This window comes from Salmo salar, chromosome ssa16 (assembly GCF_905237065.1).
Source record: "Salmo salar chromosome ssa16, Ssal_v3.1, whole genome shotgun sequence".
In the NCBI taxonomy this organism is placed as follows: Eukaryota; Metazoa; Chordata; class Actinopteri; order Salmoniformes; family Salmonidae; genus Salmo; species Salmo salar.
Window position 1 is genome coordinate 85,505,771 of NC_059457.1, and position 21,886 is coordinate 85,527,656.

General features: G+C 46.4%; 2 protein-coding genes and 1 non-coding gene across 7 annotated transcripts in view; 2 read left to right on the plus strand and 1 right to left on the minus strand.

Annotated features, from left to right (window-relative positions):
* Positions 1-1,761, minus strand: part of LOC106572464 (retinoschisin) — an 11,198-nt gene extending 9,437 nt beyond the window's left edge. The window contains exons 1-3 of one of the 2 annotated variants that reach the window (XM_014146678.2): positions 1,449-1,756; positions 643-668; positions 279-402 (exon numbers count right to left, since the gene is read on the minus strand). In XM_014146678.2, the coding sequence (XP_014002153.1) occupies positions 279-402; positions 643-668; positions 1,449-1,506 (208 nt within the window). In that variant the 5' untranslated portion in view covers positions 1,507-1,756. Of the gene's footprint in view, positions 1-278; positions 403-642; positions 669-1,448 lie in introns of both variants that reach the window. The other variant, XM_014146685.2, reaches the window with a different exon arrangement.
* Positions 1-5,726, plus strand: part of LOC106572476 (uncharacterized) — a 13,210-nt gene extending 7,484 nt beyond the window's left edge. Inside the window, exons 1-3 of one of the 2 annotated variants that reach the window (XR_006759869.1) lie at positions 2,885-3,130; positions 4,970-5,153; positions 5,693-5,726. This is a non-coding gene — a transcript (uncharacterized protein). Of the gene's footprint in view, positions 1-2,884; positions 3,131-4,969; positions 5,154-5,692 lie in introns of those variants that run through there. The other variant, XR_006759870.1, reaches the window with a different exon arrangement.
* A 541-nt stretch (positions 5,727-6,267) lies between these two features.
* ppef1 (protein phosphatase, EF-hand calcium binding domain 1) overlaps positions 6,268-21,886 on the plus strand; it is a 91,862-nt gene continuing 76,243 nt past the window's right edge. Inside the window, exons 1-9 of one of the 3 annotated variants that reach the window (XM_045698320.1) lie at positions 6,268-6,388; positions 6,518-6,578; positions 7,492-7,661; positions 9,428-9,542; positions 13,855-13,901; positions 14,008-14,174; positions 14,628-14,664; positions 15,260-15,409; positions 19,633-19,701. In XM_045698320.1, coding sequence (XP_045554276.1) covers positions 6,305-6,388; positions 6,518-6,578; positions 7,492-7,661; positions 9,428-9,542; positions 13,855-13,901; positions 14,008-14,174; positions 14,628-14,664; positions 15,260-15,409; positions 19,633-19,701 — 900 coding nt within the window. In that variant the 5' untranslated portion in view covers positions 6,268-6,304. Of the gene's footprint in view, positions 6,389-6,517; positions 6,579-7,491; positions 7,662-9,082; positions 9,120-9,427; positions 9,543-13,854; positions 13,902-14,007; positions 14,175-14,627; positions 14,665-15,259; positions 15,410-19,632; positions 19,702-21,886 lie in introns of those variants that run through there. The other 2 variants (XM_045698321.1, XM_045698322.1) reach the window with 2 other exon arrangements.

Here is a 21,886-nt window from a genome sequence, read left to right on the forward strand (position 1 = left end):
ATAGATAGATAGATAGATAGATAGATAGATAGATAGATAGATAGATAGATAGATAGATAGATAGATAGATAGATAGATAGATAGATAGATAGATAGATAGATAGATAGATAGATAGATAGATAGATAGATAGATAGATAGATAGATAGATAGATAGATATAGATAGATAGACAGAGAGAGATAGACAGAGAGACATAGACAGAGAGAGAGAAAGAACGAGAGATAGAGAGAGAGAATGAGAGATAGAGACAGAGAGAGACAGAAGGCTTGGTATTTACCTGGCATGCACTCCATGACACGTGGTGGGGTGGGGGAGAGGGAGGTGAACTGGGTTGGGGATTCTGCCCCCTCACAGTCACACTTACAGGCTCGTCCTGTCCATGTCTCAGTCACTTCCTCCCCCTGAAACACAGAGAGGGAGAGATGGAACATTAGTCTCTAAGGCCAGGGCAGGGTTCTTTAGCTCAGGTCCTGGAGAACTACTTGCAGCTGGGTGTGAATTAAAGCAGGCCCACCCAGAGGCTCTGCAGGACTGGAGCTGGAGAAGACCTCTGCCTTAGGTTGGAGGACATCAGTCAGTTCACACATACATTACATTATCAATATGTTTGATGATCAATCACTAGATTTGATTCCACCTACCTCCTGAGCGTGTACACGGATTAGAACTGTTGGGACAGACCCCCAGCGCAGCACAGAGACAGAACATTACATGTAAAGACAGAAACACTTTCCAACCATAACAAGTCTCTCATATTCCATACATGTACAGTCTGTCCATTCCACAGTCTGACTACTAGACCACAAATAATCCAGCACATTATCCAGTGATGCATGTAGCCTGGTGAGGGATTTGAATGTTGGGAAACTAGTCACATAACTGCTACAGTAAAACTAGAACAATCCACCTATTTATAACAGAAATACCTAAGAAAAATCACATTTGTTTCTTTCAGTATTCAATCCAACCCCAATTTTTTTCCAATGTTTTATTTAACTAGGCAAGTCAGTTAAGAACAAATTCTTATTTACAATGACGGCCTACCCCGGCCAAACCCTTACCTGGACGACGCTGGGCCAATTGTGCGCCACCCTATGGGACTCCCAATCACAGCCAGTTGTGATGCAGCCTGGAATCAAACCAGGGTCTGTAGTGAGGCCTCTAGATGCAGTGCCTTAGACTGCAGCGCCACTCGAGAGCCCAATCAACCAATATATGTTTCTTTCAGTATTCAACCCACCACCAATACTTTTCTTTCAGTATTCAATCCACCACCAATCAACCAGTATGTGAAAATATTTGACAGTGTATATTAAGCCTGTACAACCACTTCAACCCACCACACTGTAGAAGCCTACACTCTGAGGTCCTGCTGTGATCAAGCTCACCATCCAGAGAGACAAAGACATAATGAGGGAAGACAAAGGCAAAGAAGAGATGAACATACCGTTAGACAGAAGCAGGAGGGCCAACAGAATACACTGTCCATGGGATTCCATCTTCATGCCTACACAGTGACAGGACCACACTGAAGCACTATACTGTAGCCTCTCTGATAGCACCAGGGAAGGATTATGATAATCCACAGGACACTAATGGTCAGTAATACCCTTTATCTCCTCACAAAGTCCCTCCCTCATCTGTTGAGGGCCAGTTGGGAAAATGCAATGAGGATACAGTAATGCAATGTGTAATGTACCAGAGCGTGGTCCTAATGGCTAGTTGCCCTGAAGGGGCCCAGCTGCTATACCCTGTCACCCATATCATGGAGCAGAAGGTGTATTCAAGGCATTTGGGGTTATCTATTTTAGGAAATGATTTCTTTGCAGAATAAGGGGAATAGTGTGTGTGGGGGTTCAACGTAACAGCAACCCCCAGACTTTCTGGATAAGGTTTTCATTATTTTCCGACCAGGAAGTACCATTTTTATTTATAAAGATAAATAGGTTCTCCGATTGGTCAGATGGGTTAACGTGTCAAAACGTTTCAGAATGCTGGAACTAAAAGTGACCCAGCCAGGCGTGAACAGCACAGGTGCACGCCATAGATAAATTGCCCAAGGCTGAATTCAATCTTCATAACACCAAAGTGGGTGTCATAGGCCTATAAAAAGGTAATTGTAAATTTGAACATTTTATAAGACAATCCAAAGGAAAAACACAATGAAGGTCTTTGTTAGCAGAACAACGAAGAAACCCTTCAGAGAGCAGAAGAGAAAAAACAAGGCCTACTCTACCTTCATCTACAAGATCCGGAGAGAGGTTGGAAATAATGGGCCACATTTGGCATTAATTAGTTATTTGGTGTAAATGAATGTCACAGGGCTCGCCAACCCTATTCCTGGAGCGCTACCCTGCTGTAGGTATTTGATCCAACCTCCGTAACTAACCTGATAAAATGTATCAACCAGCTAACTGTTAGATTCGGGTGCGTTACATTTAGGTTTGGAACGGAAACCTACAAGGGAGCACTTTTTATTACAGGGTGACGGCATCCCCACCATGGACCGTTTTTTGGTGAACGAGTCTACCTGCCCACGGAGGGTGCTGGTCCGTCTGGTCGGCTCCGAGGCCGCCCGCCTGTCACGGCTCAACAGGAGGAAAGTCATCACCCAACTAGAGGTCCACACTGCCATGGCACGGCTGAGACAGGGGAGAAAATATGCCAGGCAACCGGGCGCCTGAATGGTCTTATGAACACTTTGAATTTTATGTATATTTAATAAAGATGTCTTTGTTTTTACTCTATTTGTTGTCATTCCAACAAATCAATGCACCACTAAATGTGTAAAACAAAAATCGCACCTGAAGGTTGTATAATGAAATGTTAACGCGGTATGCGCGCCTCTAATGGCAGTCCAATTACTTCGAGGGGCGGGGAAAGGCATGACCATAATTGATGCATTTGCTTGTCTTGTCAGGGGAGCAGATGTGCGCCAAACTCAGTCAACCATAGCCAACTCCGGCGCGTGGGGAAAGCGGAAATCAGATGGACGCTTTTGTTCCTCGCGGTGCGTGACGCGTGTTGATTAGGGAAGCGTACACTATGTGCAAGACTCACATTTTGGCGTAGACTGCTGCGGCACAACCGGACATCTTTATCACCCCAACCGGTGTCCAGGACGAACAGGTAGGTTCCTAGATGAGCTGGGTGGTCTTGGACTTGTCGTTTACTGGCAACAGGCTGTTGGTCACTGACTCAGCTGTTGCATTCTGTGTAGGGAATTGAATTACTATATTCACCTCGGCAGATTTTACATGTGAACAGCAACAGGTGTTTGTCTCCATGCAGATCAATGGGCATACTGCAGGATGAATTAGTTTGCGACATGTTTAATTTAATAGAACACAATTATGTGCGTATTTTGACGTTTTTTTCCCCTACTAAAGAGCCGTTTGTCAGATGAGATGCTGCTGGGGTGTTGTAACAGAGGCTGAGAGCGAGGAGATGTTGGTTATTCATAGTTGATCCCAATGGACTTTTTGTTTCATGCTATATCAAACATGCGCCTCCATGGCAACCCGTTACTGATTTTAACCAATTCACATGTGAACATCAACAATTAGGCTTCAACTGGAGGCTTTTCAGCAGGGACAGCCTCAATTACATCTCAATTGTATACAAAAGTATGTGGACACCCCTTCAAATGACTGGATTTGCCTATTTCAGCCACATCTGTTGCTGATGGGTGTATTAAGTCGAGCACCCAGCCTTGCAATCTTCATAGACAAACATGGGCAGTATAATGGCCTTACTGAAGAGCTCAGTGACTTTCAACGTGGCACTGTTATAGGATGCCACCTTTCCAGCAAGTCTGTTCGTCACATTTCTGCCCAGCTAGAGCTTCCACAGTCAACTTTAAGTGCTGTTATTGTGAAGTGGAAACATCTAAGAGTAACAAACGGCTCAGCCATTAAGTGGTAGACCACACAAGCTCACAGAACTGGACTGCCAAGTATTGTAGCGTGTAAAAATAGTCTGTCCTCGGTTGCAACACTCACTATTGTTTCAAACTGCCTCTAGAAGCAACATCACAATAACTGTTTGTCGGGAGCTTCATGAAGTGGGTTTCCATGGCCGAGCAGCCGCACACAAGCCTAAGATCACCATGCGCAATGCCAAGTGTCAGCTGGAGCGGTGTAAAGTTCGCCGCCGTTGAACTCTGGAGCAGTGGAAACAAGTTCTCTGGGTTGATGAATCACGCTTCACCATCTGGTATTCCGATGGACAAAGCTGGGTTTGGCAGATGCCAGGAGAACGCTACCTGCCCCAATGCATAGTGCCAACTGTAAAGTTTGGTGGAGGAGGAATAATGGTCTGGGGCTGTTTTTCATGGTTCAGGCTAGGCCCCTTAGTTCCAGTGAAGGGAAATCTTAATGATACAGCATACAATGACATTCTAGATGATTCTGTGCTTCCAATTTGGTGGCTACAGTTTGGGGATGGCCCTTTCCTGTTTCAGCATGACAATGCCCCCATGCACAAAGCGAGGTCCATATAGAAATGGTTTGTCGATCGGTGTGGAAGAACTTGAGCCCTGACCTCAACCTCATCGAACACATTTGGGATGAGTTGGAGCGCCGACTGCGAGCCAGGCCTAATCGCCCAACATCAGTGCCCGACCTCACTAATGCTCTTGTGGTTAAATGGAAGCAAGTCCCGTACGCAATGTTTCAACATCTAGTGGACAGCCTTCCCAGAAGAGTGGAGGCAGTTGTAGCAGCAAGCGAGGACCAACTCTATATTAATGCCCATGATTTTGGTCGTGTAGTGTACTTTTCGCGTCCTCTCTCGTCTCCTTCTAAGGACCAATTGAAGGAGAAGGTTAGAGGGGAGGGACCGCTGGGGACCCATCCAATGGGTTTTGAGGAGAGAGGATTCAAGGAGTATGCAACTTTTCTCTCTTTCTCTCTCGCCCTCTGTCTGTCTGCCTGTCTGACTCTCTCTCCTCTCTGTTTCCATTCACAGACATACTGCCTTGCCCCTAACAGAATGGCCACAGGCATAATATTACATGATACAGAACCCTTGGGTCACTGACACCTGTGACTGCTGGACGTCTGTAGTGACTGCTGGACGCCTGTAGTGACTAGCATTATGGGATGTGGCACCTCCGTCACCACCGACAACAAGGGGAGGAGACTGACAACAGGTGAGACAGACTAGGGACAAGTGATGGTTCTGATTGTCTTCCCCCAGGACTCATGTAGCCTGGTCCCAGATCTGTTAAGGTTGGCATAGCAGAAAACTGTAGTTGGCAAGACAATACAAACAGATCTGGGACCAGGTTACATCTCGTAGATTGTGAATCCAGTGAATATACAGATCTGGGACCAGGCTACATCTCGTAGATTGTGAATCAAGTGAATATACAGTTTGATCATAGAGCACCTTTTGACATCTTTGAGAATTCAGTATGTTTATCAGCCAGCAGCTGATGAATTAGAAATCTTGTAGTTTTCCCTCCTACTATAGTTGAATGTTTTCAAGATGTTGGTAAAATGTTCTGCTTTTCTTTGCCTTATTTCTTTACTTCTTCTTTTAGCTGACAAACATGTTTAAATGAATTTACTCTGAAGGGATTTTCTACTTCTAATTCTCTCTTTCCTCCCTGGTGTGTTGTTAATTCTGCCTCTCTCCCTCTGAACTGTCTCACTATAAATGATTTTATTTAATCACTCCTCACTACAGACAAGACGGCCAAGAACACTTCCAGCCCTGCACTGGGTAAGAGGCCTCCTCTCACGTCACCCCTATTGCGGAGTCCTATTGGTCAACCTTACTGTATCATAGTGTCTTATTGGTCAATACCCATGGTCATCCTGTGTGTCTCTTTCTCTTTGCCTCTATCTTTGTGTTTTCTGACTCCCTCATGGCTTCATTAGTTTTCAATACTGCTAACTACCTGTAGAGGGCTGTTATTAAAGTGTTATTTTATTGAATATGGCTAACTTCCTGCAGAGGGCTGTTATTAAACAGCAATGTTATTAAACTTATTTTATTCAATACCACTAACTACCTGCAGAGGGCTGTTATTAAACAGCAACGTTATTAAACTGTTATTTTATTCAATACCACTAACTACCTGCAGAGGGCTGTTATTAAACTGTTATTTTATTCAATACCACTAACTACCTGCAGAGGGCTGTTATTAAACAGCAACGTTATTAAACTGTTATTTTATTGAATATGGTTAACTACCTGCAGAGGGCTGTTATTAAACTGTTATTTTATCACGTCTTCCATCTCCTCCTCTCAGCTATGAAGGCAGCTATCCTGATCCAGCGCTGGTACAGACGCTACATGGCCAGGTTAGAGATGAGACAGAGATACACCTGGAACATCTTCCAGTCTATAGAGTATGCTGGGGAGCAGAACCAGCTACAGGTAATGGAGAAGAACCCAGGTGGTTTAACTGAGACCTGAAGAGGCCTCGGCTTTAGCCCAGCAGGCCAACACAGTCTGTTAGTACTTGGTCATATGGAATACAACTGACTATGTTTGAATCTTCCTCAGCTCTCCAGTTTCTTCAGTTTCATGCTGGACAACGTCACTCAACTCAATGGGAATGGCCCAGGTAACTAACATTTTCTTATAATGTTTTCAGGAAAATTGTTGGACTGTCAGTTCCTAGCACAAAAAAATGGAATGCCCATAATTATTTATAGACTGAACAAAAAACGTCCCGATCCATTAATAGCCTATGCCTAAAACATATTATGGTGAAGATGTTGCTTAGCAACCACATCCACATGCATTTCTGTTTTTCTCTGTTGTAGTAATGTGGGATATTGTGTTCTTGTGACTGCTGCTGCTACAGCTGGGGCCTGCCTGTACACGTACAGAACAACACGTTGCTGCAGATAATTAGCCAGGCCCTTTAGTGTTGAAGACAACAGGAGATGATGCTCAGACCATCTTGCCTATTTTTACAATATTAATTACAGTATAGGTGATCTCTGTGGTTTTGATCAGAGTAATATGATAAACTGACTGGTTGTTTAGAGACGTGCTCTGAAGACGGAAGCGACCACTCCCCAGATAGGGTCTGAGAGAGGTGTGGCTGCTGTCCTCTTCAATAACAACATCTGATTATGATGTCCTGCCTGTTTGTCTGCATAAAGGAGTGTCTATGGCTGGACATTAACCTACTATAGCAGGCTATTCCAGAGGAGTAAACAGAGATACCCTGAACATGTACAAATGTGTTTGACATCCTGTTTTAGTGTGTTAATAAAGTTATATTTGATTTGATTCTATTCAGTTTGATTCTACTCTATTTAGAGTTGTAAAATTCCAGTAACCTACCTAAAATTCCCAGGTTTTCCAGAAATCCCAGTTGGAAGATTCCAGGAATCAGGAGGCAGTAAGCAGGAATACCAGGGGATTTGGGGAAAGTTACTGGAATTTTTAAACCCCACAACTCTATTCTATTAACCCTGTGTGTTCTATTCTATTAACCCTGTGTGTTTCATCCTCCATGTTGTCAGATCTGATCTCCCACCTGCTGGACCCAGTGGTTGACCCGTGGTCAGACAGAGAGAGACAGACCATGTATGAACAGATCACTGTTCCTGAGTCCTACAGCGGTCCTCACCTCACCTTCCCCCTCACTGTCTCTCACACCAACGCCCTGCTCTCTGCATTCAAAGAACAACAGGTACCGGACCATTCAATTCAAACTTTATTTTTCCCACTGTGTGCTACAGGACCAGTATTCTTAAAGCGTTTCAGAGTAGTAGTGCTGGTCTAGGATCAACTTCACCGTGTCCATATAATCATACTCATTATGATCTAAAAGGCAAAAACTGATCCTAGATCAGGACTGCTTTCTGAACATGTGCCCAGGGAGTACAGGAGCTGTTGTGGACAGTATGGCAGTGTCATGACGTTGCCCTCTCTCTGGGTACAGAGAACACAGTTGAACCCCCTCCCTTTGCCCTCTGGGTTTTCTATGCACCATCCCCCTACCTACCTCCCCCCACCCAGGCTGTGGTGAGAGGGGTCGTAAAATTCCAAAGGAGAATGTCCGGCCTCATGGCCCAGTTTTGAGACAGAGAGGGGTTTCATAGAGAGACAAAGGAATTCTTCCAACTCACAGAATTGGGGAACCGAACGACATGTTCTGGAGAAGGTATAAAAGATCGGTGAAGAATCCAGCTACGAACTGGTCCGCTTGGTACAATTTTGTGATACTCATTAGAGACAATATTGCCATATTACCATACTAAGGTTTATATAATAGCCTCAGCTATGGGACTTGCATCTAAATGGTTGTATACAATGATTTAATAAGATTAAAGCTATTTGGAATATGTTGAGAGGCTATGTACTGATGTTAATGTGATAGAATTGTATTTCTGTTCAAAGCTTAACTCAGTCATCGGCACGCCCCCAGGGACACAGACAGGACAAGGCGTCATGTGACAGCCTGTTCTATGTTCAAGTATAAAAACCCCACCTAGAAGTTCTTTCACTAGACCAGCTTACCTCAGAAGAGAGAGCCAAGGTTTGACCATGCATTCGTCTACTGAAGTTTAACCATACCACGTGGTTAACTTTTAGACTATCGATACCGACAGAATAATAACAAGTCTTTGATATTAATTAATAGTCTGCAGCTATAAATATGTCATCGAACGCGAAGACCGACGAAACATCCATTCTATAACGACATTAATAAATGTCGCTTTGAAAGATCCATTCTAACTGAGAGAGAGAGAACGCGGACAAAAACTCTCCAACAGGACAAAAACTCTCCAACAAGGATCCCGACGACACACTGAGCGTAAATATATATTGATTGCAATTGTTCCCGAATGAGTGAGTGGTCATGTGCAAAGGATTAGCATATCAATTGTTAATATTTATCAACTCTGTAGGGTCTTCTCAGCTGACCCCCTCTTGTTTGTTTAAACAAGCCGCCATGCCGGTTTAGCCCACTAGGGAAAATTACTCTACCAATTCTTTGACGATAACTACTGTTTGTATGCTTTCTGTGAATTACTTTGTTTAGTGAATACATTATTTTAAGACAGTTGATGTATGGATGACTTAGTGAAGACTGGGTTCGTGCAGATACAACAATTTACGACGTTTGGGATGAGACTGATGCGAGGTAAAATACACCATTTAAACCAGAAGATAATCGGTCAGATACTATAATATAATATATAATGTTATAATATAGGAAAGTTGTATTAGGAAAATTATAACTTTGTAATCTGAATATTTTCCTTGGTGCCCCGATCTCCTAGTTAATTACAGTTAAACGATGAATCAGTTTAATCGCGTAATAATAATTGCAGGGAGTTAATTTGATAAATGTGTCTTCAGTTTAATGGTGCCCAAAGACACGACAGCAGCTTAATGAATAATAACAGATCAATAACCTATAGTCCTACCTGATGGTTCCTCTTCTTTCAGCCTCTCCATGGTAGATACATGCTGCAGTTGTTACACCAGACTAAGAAGCTCCTGAAACAGATGCCAAACATCATTCACCTGTCCACACCCTACGCCAAGGAGATCACAATATGTGGTAGGTTGTTGTTCATTTTTATTGATTGGATTGATATAGCGCTTTTCCAGATGATCAAAGCACTTTACACTGTATGAGGGAAACTAATCCACCACCCCAATATTGTTTTCAGTACTGCTAACTATGTTGTCCAATATTTGACCATGTACTGTCTTGTACTTCTTGGTTCATTTCATTTAAAGGCCTTTAGTTTTTTGGGGGGGGGATGTGAGTGTCCAGATGTCAAGTTGACTATCTAGTGCACAACACTATCTAGGACACAAGACTGACTATCTAGTACACAATAACACAAGACTGACTATCTAGTACACAATAACACAAGACTGACTATCTAGTACACAATAACACAAGGCTGACTGTCTGGTACACAATTACAGAAGACTGTCTAGGACAGAAGACTGTCTGTCTAGGACAGAAGACTGACTGTCTAGGACAGAAGACTGACTGTCTAGGACAGAAGACTGACTGTCTAGGACAGAAGACTGACTGTATAAACTCAGCAAAAAAAGAAATGTCGCTTTTTCAGGACCCTGTCTTTCAAAAATAATTCATAAAAATCCAAATAACTTCACAGATCTTCATAGTACAGGGTTTAAACACTGTTTCCCATGCTTGTTCAATGAACCATAAACAATTAATGAACATGCACCTGTGGAACGGTCGTTAAGACACTAACAGCTTACAGGCGGTAGGCAATTAAGGTCACAGTTATGAAAACTTAAGACACTAAAGAGGCCTTTCTACTGACTCTGGAAAAACACCAAAAGAAAGATGCATAGGGTCCCTGCTCATCTGCGTGAATGCGCCTTAGGCATGCTGCAAGGAGGCATGAGGACTGCAGATGTGGCCAGGACCATAAATTACAATGTCCGTACTGTGAGACGCCTAAGACAGCGCTACAGGGAGACAGGACGGACAACTGATTGTCCTCGCAGTGGCAGACCACGTGTAACAACACCTGCACAGGATCGGTACATCCGAACATCACACCTGCGGGACAGGTACAGGATGGCAACAACAACTGCCCGAGTTACACCAGGAACGCACAATCCCTCCATCAGTGCTCAGACTGTCCGCAATAGGCTGAGAGAGGCTGGACTGAGGGCTTGTAGGCCTGTTGTAAGGCAGGTCCTCACCAGACATCACCGGCAACAACGTCGCCTATGGGCACAAACCCACCGTCGCTGGACCAGACAGGACTGGCAAAAAGTGCTCTTCACTGACGAGTCGCGTTTTTGTCTCACCTGGGGTGATGGTCGAATTCGTGTTTATCGTCGAAGAAATTAGCGTTACACCGAGGCCTGTACTCTGGAGCGGGATTGGAGGTGGAGGGTCCGTCATGGTCTGGGGCGGTGTGTCACAGCATCATCAGACTGAGCTTGTTGTCATTGCAGGCAATATCAACGCTTTGCGTTACAGGGAAGACATCCTCCTCCCTCATGTGGTACCCTTCCTGCAGGCTCATCCTGACATGACCCTCCAGCATGACAATGCCACCAGCCATACTGCTCGTTCTGTGCGTGATTTCCTGCAAGTCAGGAATGTCAGTGTTCTGCCATTGCCAGCGAAGAGCCCGGATCTCAATCCCATTGAGCACGTCTGGGACCTGTTGGTTCGGCGGCTAGGGCCATTCCCCCCCCAGAAATGTCCGGGAACTTGCAGGTGCCCTGGTGGAAGAGTGGGGTAACATCTCACAGCAAGAACTGGCAAATCTGGTGCAGTCCATGAGGAGGAGATGCACTGCAGTACTTAATGCAGCTGGTGGCCACACCAGATACTGACTGTTACTTTTGATTTTGAGCCCCCCTTTGTTCAGGGACACATTATTCAATTTCTGTTAATCACATGTCTGTGGAACTTGTTCAGTTTATGTCTCAGTTGTTGAATCTTGTTATGTTCATACAAATATTTACACGTTAAGTTGAAAATGAACACACTTGACAGTGAGAGGACGTTTCTTTTTTGTTATTGCTGAGTTTAGTACACAATAACACAACACTGACTATCTAGTACACAACACTGACTATCTAGTACACAATAACAAGACTTACTGTCTAGTACACAACACTGACTATCTAGGACACAACAAGACTTACTGTCTAGTACACAACACTGACTATCTAGGACACAACAAGACTTACTGTCTAGTACACAACACTGACTATCTAGTACACAACACTGACTATCTAGGACACAACACTGACTATCTAGGACACAACACTGACTATCTAGGACACAACACTGACTATCTAGGACACAACACTGACTATCTAGGACACAACACTGACTATCTAGGACACAACACTGACTATCTAGGACACAACAAGACTTACTGTCTAGGACACAACACTGACTATCTAGGACACAACAAGACTTACTGTCTAGTACACAACACTGACTATCTAGGACACAACAAGACTTACTGTCTAGTACACAACACTGACTATCTAGGACACAACAAACTGACTGTCTAGGACACAACACTGACTATCTAGGACACAACACTGACTATCTAGGACACAACATTGACTATCTAGGACACAACACTGACTATCTAGGACACAACACTGACTATCTAGGACACAACAAGACTTACTGTCTAGGACACAACAAGACTTACTGTCTAGGACACAACAAGACTTACTGTCTAGGACACAACAAGACTTACTGTCTAGGACACAACAAGACTTACTGTCTAGGACACAACACTGACTTACTGTCTAGGACACAACACTGACTTACTGTCTAGGACACAACACTGACTTACTGTCTAGGACACAACACTGACTTACTGTCTAGGACACAACACTGACTTACTGTCTAGTACACAACACTGACTATCTAGGACACAACAAGACTTACTGTCTAGGACACAACAAGACTTACTGTCTAGGACACAACAAGACTTACTGTCTAGGACACAACACTGACTTACTGTCTAGGACACAACACTGACTTACTGTCTAGTACACAACACTGACTTACTGTCTAGTACACAACACTGACTTACTGTCTAGTACACAACACTGACTTACTGTCTAGTACACAACACTGACTTACTGTCTAGTACACAACACTGACTTACTGTCTAGGACACAACACAGACTTACTGTCTAGGACACAACACAGACTTACTGTCTAGGACACAACACAGACTTACTGTCTAGGACACAACACTGACTTACTGTCTAGGACACAACACTGACTTACTGTCTAGGACACAACACTGACTTACTGTCTAGGACACAACACTGACTTACTGTCTAGTACACAACACTGACTTACTGTCTAGTACACAACACTGACTTACTGTCTAGTACACAACACTGACTTACTGTCTAGGACACAACACTGACTTACTGTCTAGGACACAACACTGACTTACTGTCTAGGACACAACACTGACTTACTGTCTAGGACACAACACTGACTTACTGTCTAGGACACAACACTGACTTACTGTCTAGGACACAACACTGACTTACTGTCTAGGACACAACACTGACTTACTGTCTAGGACACAACACTGACTTACTGTCTAGGACACAACACTGACTTACTGTCTAGGACACAACACTGACTTACTGTCTAGTACACAACACTGACTTACTGTCTAGGACACAACACTGACTTAGTCTAGGACACAACACTGACTTACTGTCTAGGACACAACACTGACTTACTGTCTAGGACACAACACTGACACTGTCTAGGACACAACACAGACTTACTGTCTAGGACACAACAAGACTTACTGTCTAGGACACAACAAGACTTACTGTCTAGGACACAACAAGACTTACTGTCTAGTACACAATACTGACTATCTAGGACACACCACTGACTATCTAGGACACACCACTGACTGTCTAGGACACAACACAGACTTACTGTCTAGTACACAACACAGACTTACTGTCTAGTACACAAGACTGACTATCTAGGACACAACAAACTGACTATCTAGGACACAACAAGACTGACTATCTAGGACACAACAGCCCCTCAGCTCCCAAAATAGAGCTCTTTCTCCGGTTGTTTATATACATAATGAAAAGACTTTGTTTCACCTCAATGGCCTCCTTCCCTGTAGTCAGAGACGCATCTCATCAAACTCAAGAATCCTTGAGACGAATGTTAAACACACACACAGAACATTAATGTCGGAGAGAATGTTAATTAACTGTTGATTAACTCAGTTAACCAATGAACCCAGTCATTTTGGTTTCATATGCCATGGATGGTCTAATTTCTAGGAGGAAATGTGTCTACTGCCGTTTTAAAATCTTCTAATGCTTGTCATTTCCTTCAGGAGATTTACATGGCCGACTAGATGACTTGCTGCTCATATTCTACAAGGTTAGGCTCTTGACATGATACTGTACATGACATAGTATACTTGTGACACTACATGAACAGAAACAACGGCCTACTTTTTCCATAATAATTATTCCATCTCTTTCAGAACGGCCTCCCCTCGGCAGAGACGCCGTACGTGTTCAACGGAGACTTTGTGGACCGAGGGAAGAAGTCTGTGGAGATCATCATCCTGCTGTTTGCCTACCTGCTCCTCTACCCTGACCACATGACCCTGAACAGAGGCAACCACGAGGACCACATCATGAACCTCCGGTAGTTAGACACACAGACCACATGACCCTGAACAGAGGCAACCACGAGGACCACATCATGAACCTCCGGTAGTTAGACACACAGACCACATGACCCTGAACAGAGGCAACCACGAGGACCACATCATGAACCTCCGGTAGTTAGACACACAGACCACATGACCCTGAACAGAGGCAACCACGAGGACCACATCATGAACCAGACAGAGAAACACGTTAGCATTTTCATTCTAATTGGTCCTGGACAACCCCCAGCTGTTTCACATATCTATTAAATTCTAGTACAAGCACACCTGTACAATGCTTCAGATACAAAATCCCTAAACTTTATTTCAGGTTTTTTACACACAAGACAACAAATGTTGCTTGGAACTGTCCTTTGTTGCACACAAGAACATGCATGACAAGCACAACATTGCAGTATATAAACACTGCTCTGTTTTCTGTTTTTCAGATATGGATTCACTAAAGAAGTTATGCAGAAGTACAAGGTAAAGTCCCCTTCGCTGTTCACACCGACCTATGTAGTTGTTTTCACCGCCATCTAGTGGCAGCTTCTTATCATGACCACTCTGCAGACATGTACACCTCTCTCTCTCTCTCTCTCTCCTCTGCAGACGTACACATCTCTCTCTCTCTCTGCAGACATGTACACCTCTCTCTCTCTCTCTCCTCTGCAGACGTACACATCTCTCTCTCTCTCTCTGCAGACATGTACACCTCTCTCTCTCTCTCTCTCCTCTGCAGACGTACACCTCTCTCTCTCTCTGCAGACATGTACACCTCTCTCTCTCTGCAGACATGTACACCCTCTCTCTCTCCTCTGCAGACATGTACACCTCTCTCTCTCTGCAGACATGTACACCTCTCTCTCTCTGCAGACATGTACACCTCTCTCTCTCTGCAGACATGTACACCTCTCTCTCTCTGCAGACATGTACACCTCTCTCTCTCTCTCTCTCCTCTGCAGACATGTACACCTCTCTCTCTCTGCAGACATGTACACCTCTCTCTCTCTGCAGACATGTACACCTCTCTCTCTCTCCTCTGCAGACATGTACACCTTTCTCTCTCTCTCCTCTGCAGACACATGGCAGGGACATCCTACTGCTGGTCCAGGATGTGTTCAGCCTCCTCCCCATAGCAACAGTCATCGATAACAAAGTGCTCATCGTCCATGGAGGAATATCAGACATGACAGACCTGGATTTCCTCAGCTCTATAGAGAGACACAAGGTGAAAACAGATTGTAATCCTACAGGTACTGTAGGTCCTGTACTGTAGGTCCTGTACTGTAGGTCCTGTACTGTAGGTCCTGTACTGTAGGTCCTGTACTGTAGGTCCTGTACTGTAGATCCTGGGTAGTAGGTCCTGTACTGTAGGTCCTGGGTAGTAGGTCCTGTACATTTAAGTCATTTAGCAGACGCTCTTATCCAGAGCGACTTACAAATTGGTGCATTCACCTTATAATATCCAGTGGAACAACCACTTTACAATAGTGCATCTAAATCTTTTAAGGGGGGTTAGAAGGATTACTTTATCCTATCCCAGGTATTCCTTGAAGAGGTGGGGTTTCAGGTGTCTCCGGAAGGTGGTGATTGACTCCGCTGTCCTGGCGTCGTGAGGGAGCTTGTTCCACCATTGGGGTGCCAGAGCAGCGAACAGTTTTGACTGGGCTGAGCAGGAACTGTGCTTCCTCAGAGGTAGGGAGGCGAGCAGGCCAGAGGTGGATGAACGGAGTGCCCTTGTTTGGGTGTAGGGCCTGATCAGAGCCTGAAGGCACGGAGGTGCCGTTCCCCTCACAGCTCCGTAGGCAAGCACCATGGTCTTGTAGCGGATGCGAGCTTCGACTGGAAGCCAGTGGAGAGAGCGGAGGAGCGGGGTGACGTGAGAGAACTTGGGAAGGTTGAACACCAGACGGGCTGCGGCGTTCTGGATGAGTTGTAGGGGTTTAATGGCACAGGCAGGGAGCCCAGCCAACAGCGAGTTGCAATAATCCAGACGGGAGATGACAAGTGCCTGGATTAGGACCTGCGCCGCTTCCTGTGTGAGGCAGGGTCGTACTCTGCGAATGTTGTAGAGCATGAACCTACAGGATCGGGTCACCGCCTTGATGTTGGTGGAGAACGACAGGGTGTTGTCCAGGGTCACGCCAAGGCTCTTAGCACTCTGGGAGGAGGACACAAGGGAGTTGTCAACCGTGATGGCGAGATCATGGAACGGGCAGTCCTTCCCCGGGAGGAAGAGCAGCTCCGTCTTGCCGAGGTTCAGCTTGAGGTGGTGATCCGTCATCCACACTGATATGTCTGCCAGACATGCAGAGATGCGATTCGCCACCTGGTTGTCAGAAGGGGGAAAGGAGAAGATTAATTGTGTGTCATCTGCATAGCAATGATATGACAGACCATGTGAGGATATGACAGAGCCAAGTGACTTGGTGTATAGCGAGAATAGGAGTGGGCCAAGAACAGAGCCCTGGGGGACACCAGTGGTGAGAGCACGTGGTGCGGAGACAGATTCTCGCCACGCCACCTGGTAGGAGCGACCTGTCAGGTAGGACGCAATCCAAGCGTGGGCGGCGCCGGAGAGGGTGGAGAGGAGGATCTGATGGTTCACGGTATCAAAGGCAGCAGATAGGTCTAGAAGGATGAGAGCAGAGGAGAGAGAGTTAGCTTTAGCAGTGCGGAGAGCCTCCGTGACACAGAGAAGAGCAGTCTCAGTTGAATGCCCAGTCTTGAAACCTGACTGATTAGGATCAGTCAGGTCCTGTACTGTAGGTCCTGTACTGTAGGTCCTGTACTGTAGGTCCTGGGTACTGTAGGTCCTGGGTAGTAGGTCCTGGGTAGTAGGTCCTGGTACTGTAGGTCCTGTACTGTAGGTCCTGTACTGTAGGTCCTGTACTGTAGGTCCTGGGAAGTAGGTCCTGGGAAGTAGGTCCTGGGAAGTAGGTCCTGGGAAGTAGGTCCTGTACTGTAGGTCCTGTGCTGTAGGTCCTGTGCTGTAGGTCCTGGGAAGTAGGTCCTGTGCTGTAGGTCCTGGGAAGTAGGTCCTGTGCTGTAGGTCCTGGGAAGTAGGTCCTGAACTGTAGGTCCTGGGTAGTAGGTCCTGTACAGTAGGTCCTGTACAGTAGGTCCTGTACAGTAGGTCCTGGGTAGTAGGTCCTGGGTAGTAGGTCCTGGGTAGTAGGTCCTGTACTGTAGGTCCTGTACTGTAGGTCCTGTACTGTAGGTCCTGTACTGTAGGTCCTGTACTGTAGGTCCTGGGTAGTAGCTCCTGAGTAGTAGGTCCTGTACAGTAGGTCTTGTACTGTAGGTCTTGTACTGTAGGTCTTGTACTGTAGGTCTTGGGTAGTAGGTCCTGGGTAGTAGGTCCTGGGTAGTAGGTCCTGGGTAGTAGGTCCTGGGTAGTAGGTCCTGGGTAGTAGGTCCTGTACTGTAGGTCCTGTACTGTAGGTCCTGTACTGTAGGTAATGTACTGTAGGTCCTGGGTAGTATGTCCTGTACTGTAGGTCCTGTACTGTAGGTTCTGTACTGTAGGTCCTGTACTGTAGGTCCTGTACTGTAGGTTCTGTACTGTAGGTCCTGGGTAGTAGGTCCTGGGTAGTAGGTCCTGTACTGTAGGTTCTGGGTAGTAGGTCCTGTACTGTAGATCCTGGGTAGTAGATCCTGTGCTGTAGGTCCTGTACTGTAGGTCCTGTGCTGTAGGTCCTGTGCTGTAGGTCCTGTGCTGTAGGTCCTGTGCTGTAGGTCCTGTGCTGTAGGTCCTGTGCTGTAGGTCCTGTGCTGTAGGTCCTGTGCTGTAGGTCCTGTGCTGTAGGTTCTGGGTAGTAGGTACTGTAGGTCCTGTACTGTAGGTCCTGTACTGTAGGTCCTGTACTGTAGGTCCTGAGTAGTAGGTCCTGTACTGTAGGTCCTGAGTAGTAGGTCCTGTACAGTAGCTCCTGAGTAGTAGGTCCTGTACAGTAGCTCCTGAGTAGTAGGTCCTGTACAGTAGCTCCTGAGTAGTAGGTCCTGTACAGTAGCTCCTGAGTAGTAGGTCCTGTACAGTAGGTCCTGGGTAGTAGGTCCTGTACTGTAGGTCCTGGGTAGTAGATCCTGGGTAGTAGATCCTGGGTAGTAGATCCTGGGTAGTAGATCCTGGGTAGTAGATCCTGGGTAGTAGATCCTGTACTGTAGGTCCTGGGTAGTAGGTCTTGTACTGTAGGTCTTGTACTGTAGGTCTTGTACTGTAGGTCCTGTACTGTAGGTCCTGTACTGTAGGTCCTGGGTAGTAGGTCCTGTACTGTAGGTCCTGGGTAGTAGGTCCTGGGTAGTAGGTCCTGTAGGTCCTGTGCTGTAGGTCCTGTGCTGTAGGTCCTGTGCTGTAGGTCCTGTGCTGTAGGTCCTGTGCTGTAGGTCCTGTGCTGTAGGTCCTGTGCTGTAGGTCCTGTGCTGTAGGTCCTGTGCTGTAGGTCCTGTGCTGTAGGTCCTGGGTAGTAGGTCCTGGGTAGTAGGTCCTGGGTAGTAGGTCCTGGGTAGTAGGTCCTGGGTAGTAGGTCCTGGGTAGTAGGTCCTGTGCTGTAGGTCCTGTGCTGTAGGTCCTGTACTGTAGGTCCTGTACTGTAGGTCCTGTACTGTAGGTCCTGTACTGTAGGTCCTGTACTGTAGGTCCTGTACTGTAGGTCCTGTACAGTACGTCCTGGGTAGTAGGTCCTGGGTAGTAGGTCCTGGGTAGTAGGTCCTGTACTGTAGGTCCTGTACTGTAGGTCCTGTACTGTAGGTCCTGTACTGTAGGTCCTGTACTGTAGGTCCTGGGTAGTAGGTAATGTACTGTAGGTCCTGGGTAGTAGGTCCTGTACTGTAGGTCCTGGGTAGTAGGTCCTGTACTGTAGGTCCTGGGTAGTAGGTCCTGTACTGTAGGTCCTGTACTGTAGGTCCTGTACTGTAGGTTCTGGGTAGTAGGTTCTGGGTAGTAGGTTCTGTACTGTAGGTCCTGGGTAGTAGGTCCTGTACTGTAGGTCCTGGGTAGTAGGTCCTGGGTAGTAGCCTATGAGGAAATGGTCCAGATATCAGAATGTGTGGTTGTTACATTGAGAGAATCCTGTGACCTTGTTTTCTGTCTACCAAACAGTCGGCCATTTGGAACAACAAAGATTCATCCTACTGTTCTCTAGCCTGCAATCCACCCTGGCTGGGATAGAACTGAAGGACTGTTGCCACTGGCTAGCCGGGCTAGTACTAGACCACGATTTCTACTAGCTCGGGTCCGAAATAAGTGCCATGAGATCTTTGATAATACAACATATCCTTTGCGGCAGGGCTAGTTGAACACATTTTTATACTGACCCGGTCTGAAACGTACTAGCCTCGGGCTAGCAGACTGGCTTCATTTCCATCCCTGACTGTAGTGAAACAGAGTGACATTCAGTCAGTGGGGATTCAAGATAACTGTACTCTCTTTCCTCTGTCTACTCATTGCAGGTGAAATCTGCCCTGAGGCTTCCTAGGAGGAGTCTGAACCATCTGGAGGTGACTAGGAGCAGTAGACAGGTTAGGTCCTGATACAGTAGGATGGAGGTGACTAGGAGCAGTAGTCAGGTCCTGATACAGTAGGATGGAGGTGACTAGGAGCAGTAGTCAGGTCAGGTCCTGATACAGTAGGATGGAGGTGACTAGGAGCAGTAGACAGGTCAGGTCCTGATACAGTAGGAGGTGACTAGGAGCAGTAGTCAGGTCAGGTCCTGATACAGTAGGATGACTAGGAGCAGTAGTCAGGTCAGGTCCGATACAGTAGGATAGAGGTGACTAGGAGCAGTAGACAGGTCAGGTCCTGATACAGTAGGATGGAGGTGACTAGGAGCAGTAGTCAGGTCAGGTCCTGATACAGTAGGAGGTGACTAGGAGCAGTAGTCAGGTCAGGTCCTGATACAGTAGGATGACTAGGAGCAGTAGACAGGTCAGGTCCTGATACAGTAGGATGGAGATGACTAGGAGCAGTAGACAGGTCAGGTCCTGATACAGTAGGATGGAGGTGACTAGGAGCAGTAGACAGGTCAGGTCCTGATACAGTAGGATGGAGGTGACTAGGAGCAGTAGACAGGTCAGGTCCTGATACAGTAGGATGGAGGTGACTAGGAGCAGTAGACAGGTCAGGTCCTGATACAGTAGGATGGAGGTGACTAGGAGCAGTAGACAGGTCAGGTCCTGATACAGTAGGATGGAGGTGACTAGGAGCAGTAGTCAGGTCAGGGCCTGATACAGTAGGATGGAGGTGACTAGGAGCAGTAGTCAGGTCAGGTCCTGATACAGTAGGATGACTAGGAGCAGTAGTCAGGTCAGGTCCTGATACAGTAGGATGACTAGGAGCAGTAGACAGGTCAGGTCCTGATACAGTAGGATGGAGGTGACTAGGAGCAGTAGTCAGGTCAGGTCCTGATACATTAGGATGACTAGGAGCAGTAGACAGGTCAGGTCCTGATACAGTAGGATGGAGTTGACTAGGAGCAGTAGTCAGGTCCTGATACAGTAGGATGGAGGTGACTAGGAGCAGTAGTCAGGTCCTGATACAGTAGGATGGAGGTGACTAGGAGCAGTAGTCAGGTCCTGATACAGTAGGATGGAGGTGACTAGGAGCAGTAGACAGGTCAGGTCCTGATACAGTAGGATGGAGGTGACTAGGAGCAGTAGACAGGTCAGGTCCTGATACAGTAGGATGGAGGTGACTAGGAGCAGTAGACAGGTCAGGTCCTGATACAGTAGGATGGAGGTGACTAGGAGCAGTAGTTAGGTCCTGATACAGTAGGATGGAGGTGACTAGGAGCAGTAGTCAGGTCCTGATACAGTAGGATGGAGGTGACTAGGAGCAGTAAGGTCAGGTCCTGATACAGTAGGATGGAGGTGACTAGGAGCAGTAACAGGTCAGGTCCTGATACAGTAGGATGGAGGTGACTAGGAGCAGTAGAAGGTCAGGTCCTGATACAGTAGGATGGAGGTGACTAGGAGCAGTAGACAGGTCAGGTCCTGATACAGTAGGATGGAGGTGACTAGGAGCAGTAGACAGGTCAGGTCCTGATACAGTAGGATGGAGTTGACTAGGAGCAGTAGACAGGTCAGGTCCTGATACAGTAGGATGGAGGTGACTAGGAGCAGTAGACAGGTCAGGTCCTGATACAGTAGGATGGAGGTGACTAGGAGCAGTAGACAGGTCAGGTCCTGATACAGTAGGATGGAGGTGACTAGGAGCAGTAGACAGGTCAGGTCCTGATACAGTAGGATGGAGGTGACTAGGAGCAGTAGACAGGTCAGGTCCTGATACAGTAGGATGGAGGTGACTAGGAGCAGTAGACAGGTCAGGTCCTGATACAGTAGGATGGAGGTGACTAGGAGCAGTAGTCAGGTCAGGTCCTGATACAGTAGGATGGAGGTGACTAGGAGCAGTAGACAGGTCAGGTCCTGATACAGTAGGATGGAGGTGACTAGGAGCAGTAGTCAGGTCAGGTCCTGATACAGTAGGATGGAGGTGACTAGGAGCAGTAGACAGGTCAGGTCCTGATACAGTAGGATGGAGGTGACTAGGAGCAGTAGACAGGTCAGGTCCTGATACAGTAGGATGGAGGTGACTAGGAGCAGTAGACAGGTCAGGTCCTGATACAGTAGGATGGAGGTGACTAGGAGCAGTAGACAGGTCAGGTCCTGATACAGTAGGATGGAGGTGACTAGGAGCAGTAGACAGGTC